The sequence below is a fragment of the Sarcophilus harrisii genome, chromosome 1, assembly GCF_902635505.1.
Source record: "Sarcophilus harrisii chromosome 1, mSarHar1.11, whole genome shotgun sequence".
Taxonomy (NCBI): domain Eukaryota; kingdom Metazoa; phylum Chordata; class Mammalia; order Dasyuromorphia; family Dasyuridae; genus Sarcophilus; species Sarcophilus harrisii.
The window spans coordinates 166,021,993-166,046,255 of NC_045426.1; the positions used below are offsets into that span (position 1 = coordinate 166,021,993).

General features: G+C 33.0%; 1 protein-coding gene across 1 annotated transcript in view; it reads left to right on the forward strand.

Moving 5' to 3' along the window:
• ANKRD31 (ankyrin repeat domain 31) overlaps window positions 1-24,263 on the forward strand; it is a 169,187-nt gene that overhangs the window by 44,671 nt on the left and 100,253 nt on the right. The window contains exon 12 of the mRNA XM_031966397.1: window positions 3,542-3,689. Within this exon, the coding sequence (XP_031822257.1) occupies window positions 3,542-3,689 (148 nt within the window). The remainder of the gene's footprint in view (window positions 1-3,541; window positions 3,690-24,263) is intronic.

The window sequence follows — 24,263 nt, forward strand, 5'->3', positions numbered from 1 at the left end:
GGTTTGTGTGTGTGTGTGTGTGTGTGTGTGTGTGTGTGTGTGTGTGAAATGAAGGTGTGAATATGGGAGAAGATTCAGGTAGCACTCTAATTTTTAAATGCATCAGAAACTATTTTGATTAGTTGAATCCCTAAATTCACTTGATGAAATATACCCCAGATTTTGAGTAGCCCACTTGTAAATGAAAGGACTAGAAAACACAACAGTGTGTTTGCCCCTGTCTTTTTCTGCTCAGTCGTTGATATAAACAAATGAAATTGAATGAGAATTTGAAAATGTGAGGACTAGCTTTGGTTGAATAAGTAGAGAAGGGATTCATTTCTTGAGGATTTGTCCTCACATCTCTGCAGAGTATATAGCAAGGGGAAGGCTATTGCTCCTTGACCTTTCCTCTCATGATAATGGCATCCTCCCACAGAACATCTTAGCCTAAGAAGAAAATTGAAGACCTGATCAGGTCTTCAATGTTTAGAGAGGAGGCTTAAAGAAAGTGAGCTGGGTAGAAATTCTACAGATGATGAAATGACAGTTCATCAGAACCAAAATTCTAAGAGAACAGAATTGGGAAGGCTATATTCCTTTTACTATAGATCCAGGTTAAGGCTTTTGGTTCTTTTAAAAAGAAATTAGTGCTTAAAAAAGAAAAGAAACTAGCCAAAGACTAGGGCACTTCCATTGCCCCAGCCAGGGATTTAAACTTAGGTAGAAGCTCAAAGTGGCAGAGCACTGAAGCATTGAGTAATGAAAGTAGCCAATAGCAAATTGACAAAGCAGTGAAAATATCTTATCAAAGAGCAGTTCAGGAACTGATATCCCATTTGAGAAGCTACCAGGGATCTTGTATAAATTGTACATCTACACGTTTCCCCAGGCTCCATTAAGCAGGCACTAAGCTAAGTACTTTACAAATATTATCTTATTTGATTTTCACAACAACCCTATGAGATAGTGCTATTATTATCTCATTTTAAATTTAGGAAACTGAGGTAGACAGAGTTAAATGACTTAGCCAGGATCAACACACTACTACATACCTGAAGCCCCATTTTAAGTGAGGTCTTCCTGATTCCAAGCCTACTACTCCATCTACTGCATCACCTACTTATCTTAATCTCTCTCTCTCTTCAGTTGATGTGTGTTTGCAAGGGGATGTGTCTCAGGGGTGAGGGGATGATGCTCTACAATTAATATTACTATGTTAATAAATACCTTTGCTTTAAGCAACTTGTGACCTTTGATTGATTAGGTAAACATATTGATGTGGGTTTATGAGTTATAGTTTTAAGAGTTTCATGAATTTGGGATAGTTGTCTTTCAGGGGACCTGACCTGGGAACTAAATTGGAAAGTACTATCAGGAAAATATATGTGTATAATAATTATATTATTAAATCCAGGAGCTGTTTATTGTAAAATGCTGACATGACTCTGTCCTGGGTCCTCTCTTTTTTTTCTTTCTACTTTCTCTTTCTCTTAGTGATCTCATCAGTGATTATATGTCTAATTATCATCTCTATATAGGTGCCTTGCAGATCTAGCCATCATCCCCAGTTTCTCTCCTGAACTTTAGTCCTATATCACCAACTGCTAGTGAGACATTTCAAAATGCATATAGCAGACATAACATATCCAAAGCAGAATTCATTATTTTTGCCCCAAACCCATTCCTTTACAAAAATTCTTTATTTCTGTCAAGAGCACTATCATTCATCCTGCCTCCCAAGTAAATAACCTCAGCATTATACACTACTCTCCACTATCCCCTACCCACATTTATTAAATCTTGTTCTTTCTATGTTTACAATCTCTCCCTCATCTGTCCACCTCTCTTTACTCACATAGTCACCGCCTTAATTCAGGCTCTCCTCATCTCTCATTTGAACTATTGACAAAACTTATTAATTGGTCTTCCTGCCTTTCCAATGCATGCTTCCACATACCTACTTTTTTTTTTTTTTTTTCTAAAATGGAAGTCTGGCTATCTCACTTTACTTTTTTGGTTAATTCCAGTGACTTTCTTTTAGCACTAGGATCAAATCTAAATTCTTCTTTTTGACTTTAAAAACCCTTTAAATTTGGACTTAGGCTATTTTTCAGTCTTCATTATACGTTGTTCCTTTTTCTTGTACTCTATGGTTCAACCAAAATAGCCTTCTTAGTTCTCTTCACACATAACACTCTTCCCATCTCCTTACTTTTGTACTGATCTTGTCCCATGCCAGTAATATAATTTTTTCTCATTTTCTGCTTCATAGAATCCCTTACTTCCTGCAAGACTAGCTTAAGTACTACCATTTGCAGTCTTTTTCTGATTCTGTCCAAATGCTAGTGCCCACCTCCAGTTATCTTATATTTAATTATCTTAATTATTTTTGCACTTATTTTATATATATATTCATATATACGTATATATGTTGTGTGTATACATATGTATATTATATATGCATATATAGTTAGTGTTGTATACAAGTGTTACAACACTTATTTCAAAAATTTTCATTTGTTTCAAAATTAATATATTAGGGAACATTTGAGGCTAACTAGGATTTTGAATTTACATCTGTATAAAACAATTGTACCACTTTACCACAAATCACAAACTGCAATCCTCTAAACCTCACTTCCATAAGCAAAGCTGAGGTCTTTGTCAAGGCAGAATGTTATATTTATTATATACCTACTGGTACAATAGAAGCTGGAAGCAGAAAAAGATTAGTCTGCACCATCTCCGCTTCTTTCCCCCCATGGCCCCTAATTAAAGTTGCAACCTGCTGAACCTGCTTATGAAGCTTTGGATGGTGAATGAGGCAAAACTGTGAGAGATAGCTAATATTATGATGAATATATATGTATATGTATATATATATATATCAATTCAAATTATTTGGACACGCTTAATCACTTCTTTAAAGGAGATATTTCTTCTTCATTATTCTATTGGTCTTTTGATGGATATTATTTTCAGTAGTTCACTCTGTGCTAAGAAATAGGATTTTTGTGCTTAGTAGTTCTTTAAAGACTATCCCCACCACTATCCTAAACTGATATGGTCTTTTAATACTTGGGCACTGGCCACAGTTTGATGTTTGTTAAGTTAATTCTCCAATGTCATTTCTGAGGAGCAGCAACAAGTAAGGGTGTCTGACACCCAGAGAAGAGGGTAGCACCTGTCTGCTAGCAGGTATTGATGCACTATAACCTGAGAGCACAAACTTAGCAACCTAGTCAGCTGTTTCCTCTACTTATCAGTTACTGAGATACACATACAAAATGCTTCTAGGTTTTTGAGGCGGGGAGGAGTTGAGTGATGAAAAATAAGTTATGAAAAAAAAGGAAACCAGTGGTTTCTAAATTAGTTTTTTGTTTTGTTTTGTAGTGCATACACATACCCAAATCCAAATTCTATTGATATTGTTGACAATTATGAGCTTCCTAGCTAAAATTTGAATGTTAACTGGTACATATACAAAAATTTACATTTTTATACACTATGTATACATTAAAAAAAAAAAAAAAAACTCATGAAAACAAATTTCCTCTAGGTGGCAGAATTACTTCTTCAAAATGGAGCCGATCCATTATTTAGAAATGACTATGGAAAATGTGCTTTGGATGAAGCTAGTGACAATACCCATATGAAACAACTACTGGAACGCTATGTACACAAATCTGAAACATGTCCTATTTCAGGTAAGCATAAACTGCATCTCATCACATAGATACAGAATTACAGAAATTTTATTTTCATTTTCCTTTGGAAAGCTTGAAAAAATATGAAGTGATTTGCTGTTATTTTAAATAACCTTTAAATTATATACACTTGTTTTCTCCTGCATAACTCTATAAGTGACTGACGTCCGAATACACAAAATTTGTTTTAGATGACAGTTTTTATCTTCCCCTATTGTGTTTGGAGCCTTAGTGAAAATTTTGCCAACATTAGTTTCTTTTCATATTATAACATGTAAAGTGAAATAATGTGATATGAACTATATGTTTAATTGTATTTCCTTTAATGAACATTTCCCAGAGTTAAATTAAATTTTAAAATTCCTTTGGAATTTTTTTTTAATCTTTCTCATCCATTCCAGTGTTAAATTGCAAATATAAGAGAATCACTCACAGTTATAATAAGAAGATAGAACATTAATGATTTAAATGCATGAGCATTTTCCTTATTCTGATCCATATGTTATCAGTTAGCTTTTTTCACTCATATGTCAGACACTGATTAAGGAGAGAGAGTGTTCTTCTGTAATAAAATGAATTCCTTAGACTTTCAGAAGTGAAATTCTTTATAGGATATATTTAAATACAATACCTATTACTTTATTCAACTCTGGTATTTTAAAAATGGTTTCTATATTTAAGGGGCTCACATTCTAATGGGAAATACAACATGCAAATAATTATATGTATATAAATTATATGTAGTGTAAAGGGAAGTAACCTCAGAGGGAAAAATGACCATTGAGAAGGACCTAAAAGTTCTCTTGCAGAAGATGGGATTTGTGTTGAGTCTTGAAGGAAGCCAAGAGATGTGAAGAGTAGGGCAAGCATTTCAGGCATTGGGGACAGTCAGTGAAAAGACTTATACTTGTTGTGCTAGGTGTCAGTGCCATTGGATTGCTGGATACATAAAGTATAAGAAGACTGGAAAGGCAGCCAGAGGCCAAATTATGAAAGGCTTTAAAGCCAAATAGAGGATTTTATATTTAATATTAGAGGAAGCCACTGTAGTTTGTTGAATAGGGGGCTGAGAACTAGATATAAGCCAGGAAGAATTATTAATTCAGATATCCATTACAGGAATCCTATCTCTTTTGGAATTTTACCTCAACAATGATGTACCTTTTTTTCTTATTTGGGGCTGCCTGAGAATGTAGTAGTATAGCTCAGATGTATCCCAGAGATATTATTCTGTGCTAGTACCCGTGGTTCCTTTTGAGAAAAAAACCTCTGATGACAGATTGCATAGTGAAAAAAAAGAACATTTATTCTTAAGAGCTTTAACAAACCTTTGGGGTCATCTGGTCATAGTCCCTTATATTATACAAATAAGGAAATTGAAAAGAAGCAGGGCATTTATTTATACTCAGGTTCTTCATATTTGGCATAATAACACTGATATTATTATGTATGTATATATAAAATTTGAATTTTTCCTCACCAAAACCTAAAAAAAAAACCTGTGTTTGTGTACATTTATATAATATATATTTCAGAATTGGAAAGGATCTCTGAAGTTGTCTAGTTCGATCAATATCTAAATAGGAATCCTCTCTGCAACACTTTCTACATAATGACTGTCTAATTTTTGTTTGGAGGCTTCTGGTGATAGAGACCAGTGGCATTTTACTTCAGTTACATAATGAGCCACTGAAGAGTGGAATAATTAGCTTTCTCAAGAGCTTTGCATCTAGATGTATCATGCTTCTAGATTAGGTGACTCTTTAGGGTATTATAAAAAGAGGTGTAGTCATACGTAGATTGGGTCATTTTGGGGACAGTAAGTTTATTTTAGAGGTACAGGGTCACATGATAATAATTCCATGTGCATTATAGATATCCTATGTCACCTATCCTATGTCACACTGTTTGCTACACTTAATTGTTAAATCTTTATTTATAGAAAGCATAGGTACTTTGGATAGGAGAGTTTTTTAAAGTCCCAAATATAATTTTTATATTTAGTCTTAAATTTATTATTTATTTTTAAACATTTAAAAAAATTTTGAATTCAAATTTCTCTTCTGCCTGCTCTTCTCCCACAATTCAAAAGGCAAACAATATGATATTAATTATACATGTGATATAATGCAAAACACATTTCCATATTAGTCATGTAAAGGCAAGAAAAATAAAGAAAAAAATTTAAATTATACTTCAATTTGCACTCAGAGTTCATCAGTTCTCTCTAAAGGTGAATAGCATTTTTTCTCATGAATCTTTTGGAATTCTTTTGGATCATTCTATTGACAGAGTAGCTAAGACATTCATAGTTGATTATCATTACAATATTGTTGTTACTGTATATAACGTTCTTCTGGTTCTGCTAACTTCACATTTTTCATCAGTTCCTATAAATCTCTGCAAGTTTTTATGAAAAATTTCTGCTCATTATTTCTTATAGCACAATAGAATTCCATCATAATCACATACTATAGCTTGTTCAGCTATACTTCAACTGACAGGGGTCCTAGAGGGAATATTTTTGAAAGGTAGTATAACACTGAAAAAAAACCAAACCAGCACAATCTCTTCCTACTATTTTATTTTGAGCTTAGCTCAATATCTATCTACACAGCTTTCTCTACTTCTTCCTCTATATTTACACATGCCAATTCAGTAATTTCCTTGTCCCACTGAATGTCAATATTTGGACATAGAACACTTTTAATTTTCTTTGTTTTTCCAAGATAACTTACTAGATTGCTTGCTGAGGCTGAGGGGCATATATTTCATTATTATTATTATTATTATCATTATTATTATTATAACTTTTTATTGACAGAACATATGCATGGGTAATTTTTTACAACATTTTCCCTTGCACTCACTTCTGTTCTGACTTTTCCCTTCCCTCTCTCCACCCCCTTCCCTAGATGGCAAGTAGTCTTATACATGTTAAATATGTTATAGTATATCCTAGATACAATATATGTGTGCAGAACCATACAGTTCTCTTGTTGTACAGGAAGAATTGGATTCAAAAGGTAAAAATAACCTGGGAAGAAAAACAAAAAATGCACACAGTTCACATTCATTTCCCAGTGTTCCTTCTCTGGGTGTAGCTGATTCTATCCATCATAGATCAACTGGAACTGAATTAGATCTCTTTGTTGAAGATATCCATTTCCATCAGAATACATCCTCCTCTCCTACAGTATTGTTGTTGATGTGTATAATGATCTCCTAGTTCTGCTCATTTCACTCAGCATCAGTTCATGTAAGTCTTTCCAAGTTTCCCTGTATTCATCCTATTGGTCATTTTTTACAGAACAATAATATTCCATAACATTCATATACTACAATTTATTCAGCCATTCTCCAATTGATGGGCATCCATTCATTTTCCAGTTTCTGGCCACTACAAACAGGGCTGCCACAAACATTTTGGCACATACAGGTCCCTTTCCCTTCTTTAAGATTTCTTTGGGGTATAAACCCAGTAGTAGCACTGCTGGATCAAAGGGTATGCACAGTTTGATAACTTTTTGGGCACAATTCCAGATTGCTCTCCAGAATGGTTGGATTCGTTCACAACTCCACCAACAATGCATCAGTGTCCCAGTTTTCCCGCATCCCCTCCAACATTCATCATTATTTTTTCCTGTCATCTTAGCCAATCTGACAAGTGTGTAATGGTATCTCAGAGTTGTCTTAATTTGCATTTCTCTGATCAATAGTGATTTGGAACACCCTTTCATATGGGTAGAAATAGTTTCAATTTCATCATCTGAAAATTGTCTGTTCATATCCTTTGACCATTTATCAATTGGAGAATGGCTTGATTTCTTATAAATTAGAGTCAATTTTCTATATATTTTGGAAATGAGGCCTTTATCAGAACCTTTAATTGTAAAAGGCATATATTTCTATATACACAGTTCAAATTCTGTCTCAGCTATTTACTAGTGGTCATTTCAGGCAAATCAAGTAAATATTTTCAGCCTCAGTTTCTGCATCTGTAAAATGGGGCTAGCATCTACCTCACAAGGTTGTTGTAAGGATCAAATGAGATAACTTATGTACAATGTTTGGTAAACTTCAAAGTGGTAGCTATTATTATATACACATATATGTATACTATATATGTATGTGTGTTACAACTTTGTGTTCAACAATTGTCTAAAGTCTAATATTAACCTGTGGGTCACTTAATACATATTGTAAACCAAAACACAAGTAATTCCTTTAAGGTAAGAATGTAAAAATATATCTTAAGGAAAGATGCAATTATGAAACTGACTATGCAACTATGAAACTATTAACTCCTTTTCTGCAATCTTTCTCATGTTATAGTCTTGGTCAAATGCTAACCAGGCCCTCAGACCAGTTAATATTTAGCATTAACCTCATGCTGAACATTAGTTATATCATAGTATATGTGACTATAAAGCAAAGAGACTGGTTTTCTTTTGGAGCTTATGGAGTCCATCTCATATCATGGCAGTGTTTTTAGGAGGAAGAAGTAGCATTCAGCCGAAGAGAGAAAGATTAGGAAGAAAACAATATAAAATATGGGAGGTGCCATCTCCTCTACATCTAAACTCCCCAGAATCTTTTCTGTCCTTCAAGAACTCTGCCTGAAGAGAATCTGGAACCTAATGTCTTCTCTCTCAAAACTGAAAGTCAGGAGATTAAAAGCTCTCCTCTCTCAAATTCTTCCCCAACTCTGCCCCTCATAGAACACAGAGCAATCAGTCTTCATCAATAAAGTATCTTATGCAAATAGACTTGGACTCTGGGTTCCATATACTTAATTTTTTAAAAAGAAGGGCAGCTAAGTGGCACAGTAGACAGAGCACCAGTACTGAAGTTAAGAGGACCTAAGTTCAAATATGGCCTCAGACACTTAACACTCTCTAGCTGTGTGACCCTGGGTAAGTCACTTAACAATTGCCTCAGGAAAAAAAAAAGCAGACCCTTACTTCTAAGGATGTATATTTGTGCCTGTAGCAGCCAAAGGATCTTTTCTTTACTTATGTGTGACTATCTCAGACAAATCACCCCAGATTTGAAATAGATACTCTATGAATTCATATTGATTCACAACCATAGCTCATGAGTTCCCACTAATATATTTGGTTTTACTAGTTAGCCAGAAGACAAAATTTATAGCAAAAACATTTAATGAAATGGTATAGAAAGAAAAAGAACAAGAAAAATTCCCTTATAAATCTGGTAAACACATTCACAAATATACACATCATTTGGGGGGAGAGCAGACCCTACTAAAGAACATTTATGTAAACATGTAAGGAATATATATGACTCCAGCATATGCATAGACAAATAACTCATGCCTCTGACACTATAGGGCTGCCTATGACCTTTAATGATGTCATCAATAATGCTGCTCCTGTAGGGGCTGCTTTCTACTAATCTCAGGGACTATGTAGTCCCTTGTTAGGCATGTAAAAAGGAAAGAACATTTATATCGCGGCTATTGTGTATCAGGCATTGTACTGAGCACTTTGCAAATATTGTCTCACTTGATCTCAGATATTCCTAACCTTAAGTCTAGTGTATAGCCTGGGATTGTATCTTGAGTGACCCCTACTTGATAATGTTCTGCTGGTCTTATGGCCACTGTTGGCTACTGACCAGATTCTCTCTGCTTCCAGTTTCTGACTTCAGCAGAAATGCTCAGCTAATGTATCATCTCTTTCCCATGAGAGAAAGAGTGTAATTCTGCCATCTCCCTTTTTAAAAAATATTATTTCCTTTCCTTTACATACTTTCTTTTTGGCAAACAGTATTTTTTCCAATTATATGTAAAAATAGTTTTCAAATTTTTAATGAGATTTCAAATTTTAAAATTTTTATCTTTTTTCCCTTTCACCCTCTTCTCCAACCTGCAAGCAATCTAATTTAGATCACACAAATTCAATCATGTAAACATATTTCCACATTAGTCATGTTGTTAAATAAGAAACAAAAAAGGAAGCCACAAAAAAAACCTCAAAAAGTAAAAGTAGTGTACTTTGATCTGCATTTAGATTTCAGAATTCTTTCTCTGGATATGGATAGTATTTTCCATCATGTGTTTTCTGGACTTTTCTTGAATCATTGCATTGCCGAGAAGAAATAAGTCAATCATGCACAGTGTTGCTGTTATTGTGTACAACATTCTCTTGGTTCTGCTCACTTCACTTAGCATCAGTTAATGTAAGGATTTTTTGAAATTCACCTGATCCTCATTTTTTTATAGCACAATAGTATTCTATTACATTTATATATCACCAGTTGATGTCCATACACTCAATTTCCAATTCTTTGCCACCACAAAAAGAACTGTTATAAGTATTTTCATATATGTGGATCCTTTTCTCTTTTTATGTTTTCTTTGGGATACAGACTAAGTAATGGTATTGCTGGGTTGTATTACTGAGAATAGCTAAGTTATTTCCCCACTTTCCTTCTAACTTAGGTTGTGTTGGTTTTGTTTATGCAAATTCTTTTTAATTTAATGTAAACCAAATGATCCTTTTTTTTGGATTTTATAATGCTCTCTATCTCTTATTTGGTCATAAATTCTTCCCTTCTTCATAGATCTAACAGGTAAACTATTTCTTGCTTTCCTAGTTTGCATATGGTATCACCTTTTATGTCTACATCATGTACCCATTTGACCTTATCTTTTTATGTAGTGTGAGATATTAATCTATACCTAGTTTCTGCCATACTATTTTCTAGTTTTCCCAGCAGTTTTTGTCAAATAATGAACTCTTATTATAGAAACTAGAGCCTTTGGGTTTATCAAATCATGATTACTGTCATAATTTCCTTTCATTTTCTTCCTAATCTTTTTTATGTGCCTTATGTACCTAATTTAATGTACCTAATCTCTTTCACTGATGTAGCACTCTATTTCTTAGCCAGTATCAAATAGTTTTGATGATTGTTGTTCTATGATATAGTTTTAGATCTGGTATGGCTAGGCCACCTTCCTTTACATCTTCCCCCCATTAATTCTTTTTGTATTCTTGGCATTTTGTTCTTCCATTTGAATTTTGTTGTTTTTTTTTCTAGCTCCATAGAATAATTTTTGATAGTTTTATTAGTATGTCACTGAATAAGTGAATTAATTAAGGTAAAATTGTCATTTTTATTATATTAACTTGGCTTACCCATGAACAAACAATACTTTTCTAATTGTTTGCTGTGACTTTATTTGTGTAAGAAGTATTTTATAATTGTGTTCATATAGTTCCTAGGTTTGTCTTGGTAAGTAGAATGACAAATATTTTATATTGTTTACAATGATTTTAAATAGAATTTCTCTTTCTATCTCTTCTTGTTGGTAATATGTAGAAATACTTATTTCTATATATAGAAATATATAGAGATTCTATTATTCTATATATAGAAATATTTATGTGGGTGTTTATTTTATGTCTTACAACTTTACCAAAGTTGTTAATTATTTCAAGTAGTTTTTTTTATCTCTGGATTTTCATAGAGAATCTCTAGGAATGGATGCCCATCAATTAGGGAATGACTGAATAAATTATAGTATTTGAATATAATAGGATATTATTGTTCCATAAGAAATCGTTCTATAAGAAATGCTGAGGCTGATTTCAGAAAAAAAAAAACCCCTGAAAAGACTTAAAATGAACTGATTCTGAGCTAAGTGAGCAGAACCTGGAGAACGTTGTACATACTAAAAGCAAGATTATGTGATGATAAACTATGATAGACATAACTGTTATTAGTCATGCAATGATCCAAGACAATTCCAATGGACTTGGAATGGAAAATGCTATCCACATCCAGAGAAAGAACTATGGAGATTGAATGTGGATAGAAATATGTTTAATATGTTTAAAAGGATTGTACATGTATAAGCTATATCATATTGCTTGCTGTCTTGGGGAAGGGCGAGGTAAGAAAGGGAGGAAGAAAAAAATTGGAAAATAAAAATTTTAAAAAATGAATATTTAAAACTATCTTTTCACATATTTGGAAAAACATCATCTACAAATAATGATAGTTTTGTTTTCTCATTTTCTAGCCTAATTCCTTCAAATTTTTTCCTTCTTTTTTGCTAAAGCTAACATTTTTAGTACAATATTGAATAATAGTGGTGATAATGGGGCATCCTTGTTTTACTTCTGATCTTATTGGGAAGGTCTTTAACTTATTTGTATCACAGATAATGCTTGCTGATGATTTTAGATAGATACTACTTATCATTTTAAAGAAAACTCCTTTTATTCCCATGTTCTCTAATGTTTTTTTTTTTAAACAGGAATCTGTGCTATATTTTGTCAAAGGCCTTTTCTGCATTTATTTATATGGTCATAGGATTTCTGTTAGTTTTGTTATTGATATGGTCAATTAAGCTGACAGTTTTCCTGATATAAAACAACCCTTCATTCCTGGTATAAATTCCACTTGGTCATAGTGTATTATTCTGGGGATAAGTTGCTGTAATCTCTTTGCTAATATTTAATTTAAAATTTTTGCATCAATATTAGTTAGGAAAATTGATCTATAATTTTCTTTCTCTCTTTTGGCTTTCCTGGTTTAAGTATTAGTACCATATTTGTGTTAATAAAAAAATTGGGTAGTACTTCTTCTTTGCCTATTTTTCCAGATAGTGTATATAGTAATGTTAATTGTTAATTAAATAATTGATAGAATTCACCTTGGAGATTTTTCTTAGAGAGCTTATTGGTAATTTGCTCAATTTTATTTTCTAAAATGGGGTTATTTAAATATTTTATTTTCTCTTTTGGTAATCTGGGCAATTTATATTTTTGTAAATATTCATCCATTTCACCTGAATTACACATTTATTAGCATGCAGTTGGGCAAAATAGCTCCTAATTAATTTCCTCTTCATTGGTGGTAAATTTACCTATTTAATTTTTGATAATGGTAAATTGGTTTCCTTTCTTTTTAAAAATCAAATTAATAAAAGATTTATTTTATTGTGTGTTTTTTTCATAAAACCACTCTTAGTTTTATTTATTAGTTCAATAGTTTTCTTTCAGTTTTATTAATCTCTCCTTTGATTTTCAGAATTTCTAATTTGGCATGTAATTGGAGATTTTTAATCTGTTCTTTTTTCTAGCTTTTTAATTCATTGATCTGCTCTTTTTTCTATTTTATTCATTTAAGCAGAGATATAAAATTTCCCTCAAGTCTTGCTTTGGCCGCATCCCATAAATTTTTGTATATTGTTTAATTGTTGTCATTTTCTTTGATGAAATGATTGGTTCTATGATTTGTTGTTTGATCCCTAATCTTTAGGATTAGATTATTTAGTGTCCAATGAATTTTTAATCTATCTTTTTATTGTCTTTTAATACATGTGATTTTTTTGCATTATGAGATGAAAAAATGCATTTAATATTTCTGCCTTTCTACATTTTATTGTGAGGTTTTCATACCTTAATACATAATCAATTTTTGTGTAGATGCCATATACCACTTAGAAAAAGTATATTCCTTTCTAACACCATTCAATTTTTTCCAGAGATCTATTCTAGCTAACTTTTCTAAAATTCTGTTTACTTCCTTAACTTCTTTCTTGCTTATTTTGTGGTTAGATTTATCTAATTCTGAGAGGGGAGTTTAAAGTGTTTCACTGTTTTGCTCTCTATTTCTTCCTGTAATTCATATAATTTCTATTAGAATTTGGATGTTGTATCTCTAGGTGCTTATATGTATACTATTGATATTCATTGTCTATGCTACCTTTTTAGAAAGATGTAGTTTCCTGCCCTGTCTCTTTTAATTAGATCTACTTTTGCTTTTCCTTTGACTGAGTTCAGGATTGCTACTCCTGCTTTTTTTTTTTTTTTTTTAACTTCAGCTGAAACATTATATATTCTGCTCCAGACCTTTCTTCTGTGTGTCTTTCTCCTTCAAATATGTTTCCCGTGAGCAAATTGTAGGATTCTGGGTTTTAATCCACTCGGCTATTTACTTTCATTTAATGGGAGAGTTTATCCCATTCATATTCACATTTATGATTATCAACCATGTATTTCCTTCCATCATATTTTTCTCCCTTTTTCCTCTCTCCTTTTACTCTATTCTTCCTCACTTGTGTTTTGTTTCTAAACACTGTTTCTTCCAATCTTCCCTCATTTCCATCAGTCCACTCTCCCTTAGCTTTTCCCTTTTCTTTTTCCCTTTTTACTTCTGCCATCCCTTCTATAGCTGACTTTTGCTTTCCCCATTTCCCTCCTACTTCTCTATAAGTTAAGATAGATTTTTCTATCCAAGTGAATGTGTTTATTACCCCCTCTTTGACTCAAATCTGACAAGAGTAAGGTTCAAACAATGTTTACCCCCCTCTTCTTTCCTTCTACTGTAATAGGTCTTTTATTCCTCTTCATGTAATTTACTCCATTCTGCCTCCATCTTTCCTTTTCTCCTAGTACAATACTTTTTTCACTCCTTAATTAATTTTTATCATCACATCACACATTTAAGTGCACTCCTAACTGCCCTAAGAGAGATGCAGTTCTTAAGAGTAATAAGTATCATCTTCTCAGGTAGAGATATATATGATTTGATCTTGTTGAACACCATGTTGTGGTTTTTTCTTTCCTATTTACATTTTAATATTTCTCTTAAGTCTTGTATTTGAAGGTCACATTTTCTATTCAGCCCTGGTCTTTGCACAAAAAAGTTTGAAAGTCTCTATTTTATTGACTGTCTTTCTTCCTGAAAGATTATGCTCAGTTTTGCTGGGTATTTGATTCTTGGTTGTAGTACAAGTTCTTCTGCCTTCTGGAATATCATATCCCAAGTCCTCCACTCTTTTAATGTAGAAGTTGCTAAATCCTGTATAATCCTGATTGTGGCTTCTTGATATTTGAATTGTTTCTTTCTGGCTGCCTGCAATGTTTTCTCCTTGACCTAACTGCTATCTTTCCTTTAGTTTAGAACAGAGGCATAAGCTAATTCTAATAAAATAAAATCTTTGCTTAGACTTACTCTTAATAATGAAGCAAACTCAGAAAGAAAAATGTTAAAGGAGTTTATTGTAATATTCAAGGCAAAAGTGTGTTGAACTTGGCCAAGCAACAAAGTTCAAACCAACTGATGCTTTTGTATAGAGAACTTTTATTAATAAGAGCAAAGCAATCTTGATATGTACACAAAATAATCCTGATAGATACACATTTTCCAAAGGAGATGAGCCACAATGGCCTAGCTCTTCCTGCATTGCCACATCATTGGGAAATGAAATTAGAAATAATAGGGATAGGATGAAAGTGCATGTGGTAATACATAGAATAAAGAGATGGAATCAAATATCTTCTGACAGACTGAATGGCATTTATCTGAAAGACCAACAAGATTAGAAACAATGGGGTCACTAATTGATTCAGCACAAATTTCAAGAATTCTCCCTTGTGATGCTAACTATACTCATGGTGCAACACCCCAATTAGATCTATATTGATCCTGTATGATCAACTGTAGTATCTTAATTTGTTGCTTGTAAATGTGGATATTGGCTTTGGGGATCCATTCTTTTTACCAAAGGAGGTACTGCAAATACAAACAGCAAGTAATCCCTATGAGATCACAAAGAGAAAACCTAAAGATATAGATACAGTGAAAAGTTCTGCTCTCCAAAATGGATCTGCTAGCCCATAGATTTTGGCAACTCAATATAGTCACTCTGCAAGTATACAAATGATAGAATGCTCACTTTCACTTGCCTTTATCATAGTGTCCTTCCATGAAGAGTTAAACTCTTGATAAGAAAGGCAACTAATGATTACAACATAACATATCATGGGCAAATGCTCATGACCAGTACATGCATTGTACAAGGGTCTTGGTTCCTACAGTGGCACAGTCCAAGCAGAAATGATAAACAGCTTACAGAACAGGTAACAGGTCCATAATATGCAAATGACTAACACAACAAGTAAAGTTACAATAGGTGAATAAAGAAACTCAAGGTGACAGTAGCCTTTAGAGTATCAAGTCCTATTACAGTATCCATGATCCTCAAGGATTTGATAAGCACTTCCTGTGCATCTTTCAAACAGCTTTGTATGTATCAGATAGATCTGTGGAAGCATTACCTCAAACATTTCCGAGTTCCAGGTCAGTTGAGGAGATTCTCTAGATAATGCTAAGTTCGCCTTGTATTAAAACTTTGCATAATTTAGTATTGTTTAAAAATCTAATCAGATTGGCTTTCTCAGTAATTAGATCATGGTAGTGAAAACTCATTCAGGTGTTATGGAACTAGTCCTAATAACAACAGTATTATAAGAACACTAAATTAGGAACCTATAATTCATCTGAAACTTCATAGAATTTAAATTTTTATATAGCACTTAGATCTTTTGTCTTCACTCCTACCTTGTATCTGATATGGACAATGCCACTTATAGGCTAAAAGAGGAATCTTAAAAGAATACGTGAGGACTTGACCTGGAAAATGAGCATTTCTGTCCTTTAATATTATCTGAGATTTTAAAATAGGGGAACAATGGCTTAAAATGTTTTTATAAGTACTTCTGCATTTATGTATATAAAATATTTAATTGAATATTTAGAATTAAAACACTAAAAATTTAGAACTAAAACAAAGCTTGTATATTAACATTGAAATACTAGGAAGCCAGTCATGTATGTATGTATGCATTTATGTCTCTGTGTGTGTGTGTTTAGGTATTCTACAGTTTATTTTTTTTTCTTTTTCAAGTTTACTATCCCAGGAAAATTTTTATATTATCATTTTCTTTTCAAAACATATTTACATTTTCACTCTATCCCTCTTTTTAAGGATTTGCATATTATCTTTATATCATTCTGAAGAACCTAATATGATGCATGAATATATAACTGTTAGCAAGGGGATGGCAAGCTGAAGAACTATTTAGATAGATGCTCACAAAATCAAATTAAAGATACTTTCATCCTATTCAAGTAACTCAGATGGTTTAATATTAATATATAAATAATAGGTTTAGTATTTTAATGAAAAATTTTCATTGTTCATCTGCCTTGACAATAGAAATTTGCTGTGAAAGGAAAAGGGAGGGACATAGTTATAATGAAATAGATACTATACATATCTTGTACATATTGATCAGACATGAGCCACAACAGGGGAAAACTCTGTTTCTTTGCACAAATCATATTTAATATCTAATCATGTAGCAAAGTTCCACATTTATTCACAAATTATCAAACTCAGGTTCAGAATTTACCAGGTGGAAAAATTTCCTGTTCAGAAAGAAAATAGTACAATGGAAAATTGGAGTCAAGCCCTCAACTTGCTCAGACATCCATCCACTTGTAGCACTCCTCAACCCAAACTCTCTCAGGGAAGTTCATGGCATTCCCTTTGAATGGAGAATTATTGGCTTAGTATTAGTTCAGGCAATCACACTGGAAATCAAAACTCAGAAGAGTATCAAATTAAAGTCCCAAGAGAGTTTGCCTCAAATAGTGAAATTACACTAATCACAGCTTAGAGCTAGGTTATTACCACTTTTATCAAGTTGCATGAATAATTAACAGTGAAAACACATTTTAAAATATCTTATTTACCCCTCATTTATAACATAAAATAATTACATTTTGAAGTTTCACATATATAGTGAATACATGATAGTTGACATCATTCCCCAGAAAAATAACGACTATAGGCAAGTTTTCCATTTGTACTATCTGGTACTTCCTGAAACAAAATGAAGTGTTGGAATCTAAGGTCTGTTGTGACTAAGTTGGTTCAAAAAATGCAACTCCAACATACACTATTTATTAACAGACATGATTTTATAATTTTTAATAAATAATAATTAAGTAATATATTAGATGAAACTCACTCAAACTTCTAGGTCCTTCTAATACTGTAGAGGTTGTAGAAGGGAGATCCCAGTTTTTCAGTAAACCAGTTCATTTTAGGATTTCACGACACTTAGAAACTTCTTTCACAGACTAATAAGATTTTATGATCTTTCTTCCCACCCACCCCCCTTTTCCCACACAGTAAGTAATTATTATTCTTCCTTTTAAACCAAAATATATCAAATTAAATATCTGCAGGTTTTAACTTGATGATAATAGCCTCTTATAACTTAATAATTTCATAACATTTATATCAAAAGAGGAATTAATTTTCTGATATAGTAGCATTTTCTTGACAGCATTTCTTATATAATGCTTTCCCAAATTCCAATACAAGAAAATTTAGAAACATAATAATAGCATATACAACGTGCTAAATAAAACACACTGCTAGTAAAATGACAAATTCCATTGAATTAATCTCTAAATTATTTTACATAGAAAATCACTTCATTCATTTTACCACTTTTGGCTTTCTATAAAGTTGCATTCAAGATGAGTAGAGAGTAATTTTGATCAGATTATACCTTAACAAAACTTATTTTTATAGTTTCTAAACATATTTTCTTTATGTCAAATATTAGGTGTTTTTTTCTTTTAATGTTTGATTTATTTATAAAGGGTCAAAGATCACAATTATTCTAATAGGAAAACACATCTCATTTAAATGAGACTAAAAAAAATTCAGTCACATCTAGATCTATACATACAAATGGAATCATATAGAATTTCAATTTTCTTAAGGGCTATTCACTGCTGACAAATTATCAGGTCAATGGAGGATTCTGGGAAGATGGTGGAATAGATTGGTAAATTTCAAGCTCTATTGTTTTCCCCCACAAAAAGAACAAATTTGCACCTCAGGGCAAACTTAGACTATTGTAAAATCAAGAAGATTTGGAGGAACAGGGTCCTCCTGAAGCAACTTGAGAAGATCTGAAGAAGGATCAGGGTTTGGGATTAAGCTGTGTGAAGTGCAAACATTTCCAGGCTCCCTGCATGGGAACACCAAAATGGGGACCCCTGGGACTAGCTGAATGTGTCTGGATCTTCAGCAGGACTCACAGAAGCTTTCACCTCTTTGTCTGTTTGTGGAGTTGGGGTCTGAGTCTGGGAAGACTGAGGGAACCTCCATTGATTAGGAACACCAGGGCCAGCTGTGCTGTGGAGCTGCCACAGGAATCAGGACAACTGGTGAGTACAGAAGCAGTGGGGTGGGGATGCTGCTGTCTGCAGGCACTTGCTGGAGTGGGGAGCTCTTGATTTACGGTTCCTGGTCAGAGGAAAAAGTTGAAGTAAAGTGAAAAGCACAATTGCCCTCCTCCACACTAGGATTAGAAGTACTTACCCTAATACTTCTTATTTAAAAGAAAAAAATAAGTGGGCAACGAAGAAAAAACCCTGACATAGAAACTTCTTTTGGAAACAGGAAGAGGAGGACACTAAAGTTTAAAAAAAAAAAAAAGCTTCTAACCCAAAGAGTAATGTGAAATGGCTACCTGCCCAGAGAGAATTTATAGAAGAATTGAAAAATGAATTTAAAAATCAAATGAGAGATGTTGAAGGAAAAAAAATTAAAAATCAAAATAAAAACCATTCAAGAAAAGCAAGAAAATTGTGAAAAGTTCAACCAACCAGAAAAGGAGATAGAGTATCTCAAAGACAAAAGTAACTTTTTGAAAATTAGAATTGGGTAAGGGGAAGCCAGTGAAGCTATGAGAGATCAAGAAATAACAAAATAGATTATAAAGAATGAAAAAATAGAACAGAATGTGAAACATAAGAAAAAAATGACAGATCTGGAGAATAAATCAAGAAGAAAAAATATAAGAATAATTGGACTGCCTGAAAGTTGTGACCAAAAAAAAAAAAAAAAAGGACCTTGACATGCAAGAAATAATTCAAGAAAATTGTCCTGGAGTGATAGAATATGAGGGGAAATAGAAAAAAATCTATCTATCACCACCTCAGAGGTCCTTTGTGGAAAACACATAGGAATATTATTGCCAGATTTGGAAACTCCCAGAACAATGAGAACATTTTGCAAGAAAGAAGAAAAAAACAATTCAAATACACTGGAGCTACAATGAGAATTGTATGGGATTTATCAGCAGCCACAATAAAAGACTGCTGGTCCTGGAATCATATCTCCCAGCAATTAAAAAAAACTAGGCTTGTGGCCATATCCAACAAAACTATCTATAATATTGAATGAGAAAAATGGACATTCAATGAACTTGCAGCTTTTCAGGACTTTCTATCAACCAAACCCAAACTTGATAGAAAATTTAACATATCAATATCAAATGTCAAAGATCAATTTCAAGGAACTCAGCATGGACAAATAGTTTGGTTTATTTTTACATGGAAAATCTATAGCATATATTTTAAGTTTGACATCAACAATAGGGCAGCTCAAAAGAAAGATATATACAAATGAGGTATAGAGAAAGAATAGACATCAGAGCAGGGAGGAGAGCTGACAGTTCTGAAAACCTGCTCACATCAGGAATAGGTTAAACACTACATATATATTATGAAGGGTATAGCCCCTCCAAAATCTATAAAGAAATAAGGGATGGGTAGACAGGGAAGCAAAGGGTTAGGGAAGAAGATAAGGGCAGGATCCATGGGTAGGGAAAAGACTTAAAAATAGCAAGGTGAGTTAGGAGCATAATTAAAGCAAAGGATCAGCAGGGATAGGAAAGATATATGTGTATGTATGTGTAGGGGTATGTGTGTATATATATATGTGTTTGTATATATCTACACAGATAGATAGATAGATCCCTTCTTAACTATAGCTTGCTTGGTGGTGGTAAAGAGATGAAAACGGGGGAAAATGAATAAAATAAAAAAGGTGCATAGCAGAGAACAAAAGAACAATTTACAAGGAAGTAAAAAAATGGACATTCATAAATATAATTTCTTCTACATATATATATATACATATAAATTATATATGTGTATATATATATATATATATATATATATATACTTTCATGAACTGGTATTTGTTGTTAATATATTTTGAATGATCCCTTATGTTCTGCTGAGCACATGACAATGATCTCTTTTGTTTTATTTAATTTTGTTTGTATTCCTCTTCTGTTTTTCTTTTTTCTTATTCTGTTTCTTTAAATGAGATAAATTGAAAAAAAATTATAAGGTCAGTTACTTTCAGTTACTCTACTGATAATGATTTAAAGTGACAGGCTTGTATTTTCTTTTTTATCTTATTGCAAGAATTTAAAATTTTTTTTCATTTTAAAAAATAATTTTTTATTTTCAAAATATATGCAGATAATTTTCAACATTCACCTTTGCAAAACCTTGTGTTCCCCTCTCTTTCCCATAGACAGCAAGTAATCTAATATATATTAAACATGTAATTCTTCTATCTATATTTTCACAATTATCATGCTGTACAAGAAAAATCAGATCAAAATGGAAAAAAAGAGAAAAAAAAAGCAAACAACAACCAAATCAGTAAAAATCCTTTGTTGTGATTCACATTAAATCCCCATAGTCCTCTTTCTGAGTATAGATGACTCTCTCCATCACAAGTCTATTGGAATTGGCCTGAATCACCTCATTGTTGAAAAGAACTAATTCCATCAGAATTGATCATCACATAATCTTGTTGCCGGGTACAATGATCTCCTGGTTCTACTCACTTCACTTAGCATCAATTCTTGTAAGTCTTTCCAGACCTTTTTGAAATCATTCTGAAATATTGTTCTTATAGAACAATAATATTCCATTACTTTCATATACTATAACTTATTCAGCCATTCCCCAACTGATGGGCATGCAGTCAGTTTCCAGTTCCTTCCCACTACAAAAAGGGTTACTACAAACATTTTTGCACATGTGAGTCCTTTTCTCTTTTTAATGATCTCTTTGGGATATAGGCTCTTTGGGGACACTGCTGAATCAAAGGGTATGCATAGGCTTGTATTTTCAATCTTCTTTTGGGATGCATAGAGATTTTCTCAAGCATGGCAATCACTCTCTTTGTTATGTAGAATTGAAATTATAATTGTAAATTTTTATATAAGGACTAAAGCACAGTCTTCTAGTGGTCCTTTAAGTATAGTATTTTTGGTATGCTATCAAATAATTCAATATTGTGGTATATTTTTCTATTTTCCATATAATAAATAATAACCAAATAAAATTTCTCATATTTGTAATATCTGAATAAAAAATCTTCCTAAAACCCCTCCTTCCAGAATTTCAAATCCTTTACTTTCAAATACTTTATTCGCACTGACAGGACAAACAGACTACAAAATTCTTAACTTTCTATTTCCTTCTATCCCTATTTGCTTAAATTTTCTTTCTTCTTTTCTTTTATAATTGTCCAGTGAATTTACATTAAAGCTTATTAATTTACCTAAACAACCAAATTCTGCTGAATCATTTCGAACTTGTTTCTACAAACCAGGAGAAAAGGAAAGAAAGAAAAAATATATTTTTTTCCTTTCTTTTCTTTGCCTGTCTTTATCTGTGCTTTCTCTAATCTGGCTAGAATGGTGAATGCATTAAGGAAGAATCTCACCAATAAGAAACTAATGAGAATAAATCCCTGTTTAACATTACCAATAGCTGGGTATTCATACCCATTTTGGGGTAGGGGTCTCAGGGTGGGGCTGAATCTTCACCCCTTGCCTGTTGTTCCCAGTTTTAGACCTCATCCTGATGGGTTGTTGTTGTTTTTTTTTTTTTTTTCTGTAAAATTTCTTAAAGGCTCCTTCCCATTTTCAAGAGAAACTAACTTCATCCTTTAATCCTTTTCCCCTTAAGTCTTTTTTCCTTAGAAGATATTGCAGTTTTAGTAAAGAGAATAGTTTCAATTTAAAAAAAAAAAACCCTCTCAACCAATACCATTTTTGCCTAGGATGTTGAAATTCCAAGTTTTGTTTTTAGTATGTGTATCTGATTGACTGTAATTCCCAAGTTCCCATCCTTTATCTGGGTGAATTTTCTTTTTATTCCATAATCCATAATAGTTTCCTTTCCCCTAAGCTTTAGCTAGTCTACCCAGGAATCAGGAAGAGGCTGACCCCTTCTGAGAATTTGTCTTCTTTGTGCCCAAATGAGAAAAAAAAATTCAGAATTTTGGATACTGGATATTTGGGATAGGAACATTCTTGAGTTTTCTGAGTTTGCAGAGCTAAATTCTTCAATTTACTTCATGTTTGGCTGACCACCAAGCAAGTCTACTCTGTCCCTCTCTATAGGGTTTGCTAGTTGGAATAAAATTCCCCAATGGGAGCCCCAGAGCAAAATGATTTTCCTGGCTGATCTTGACAAAAAAATGTTAAAAAGAAATATTTGTTCAATAATAGAACAAATCCAAGAAGAGAAAAATTTTAAAAGTTTATTATTAATACCTAAGGCAAAAACACTTTGAAGTGTTTAAGTGATTAAGTTGAAACTGACACTTTCTCTTCCCTCCACATTTTAGATAATAAGAGCAAGACAATCCTGAAAGTACATGTTTCCAAAGGGGGGGGGGCGAGGAGGGCAGGCCATTGTGTCTCAGCTGCTTCTCCATTGTTGCATTTTAGGGAAATGACATTAGAGGTAAGGGAGATGGGATGAAAGCTTATAGGATCAAAGTTCATGTGTCTCTCCCAAAAGATTGTTGATAGTTCTCCTAAGAGAGTGGTTGACATATCAACCATGTGCCAGGAGACTAGCAAGACTGGAAACAATAGGGTCACTCAGAATGATTTAGCACAAATTTCAATAACTCTTTTAGAAAGGGCCCTCACATACCTAATCACTGGACAAAGGAAAATTCATTCTCTTTTTCTTCTAAATTAAATATAAACAGAAAATTTTAACATTCATTTTTTAAAAAAGTTTGAGTTCCAAATTCTCTCATTCCTTCCCTTTCTTCCCCTCTTATCACCAAACTAATCAGTACCAAAAATTAGAGAAAATTTTATTAGCATTCCCATATTCAGGGATTTAAAACAGAGGTTCTTAACTTTTTTGGGAGGGGATTGTTATGGACTCCTTTGGCAGTCTGTTAAAGTCTATGAATCAGTGAACCATTACATGTTGGCACCTATATTCATAATTGAAGGAAATATTAAATTTCACTTAGAGGACCATGAAAATAAAGATGTAATTTGTTTTCTTATCATAAACTCTCTAAAATCTGTACATGAACCCCAAAGATCCTGAAATTGGTCCACACAGCTACAAAAGATTTTATTTCATCAGAATGGATATTCTATCAAAACATTCCAACTCTCATACTTTCAAGTCTTTTTGAGGGTAGGTGGAAATGTAATATATATGGGGGTGTGTGTGTCTAGACAATCAGGAATGCAGTCTGAAGGTGAATGAAGGCATGACAAACCTGGACTTGCTCCTTAAAGATGGAAGATGGGCAGATGTTTTGTCCTGTGTTCTCTAAGAGGATCATGACATGGACAGAGGTAGTGGGGTGGGGAGGGTAATACCATGACATGTAAGTGAGTTGGATTTCTTGTTGGGACAGCTAGGTAGTACCTAGAGTTCAGAAGACCTGAATTCACATTTGATCTTACGCACTTACTAGTTGTGATGGGAAAAAAACAATCAAAGAAAGAGGCCACAGGGATGGAGAATACTTGCAGTGTAAGAAGTCTAGGAAAGGTCTTCATGAGTTGCTGTGGTAAAAACACCAATAAC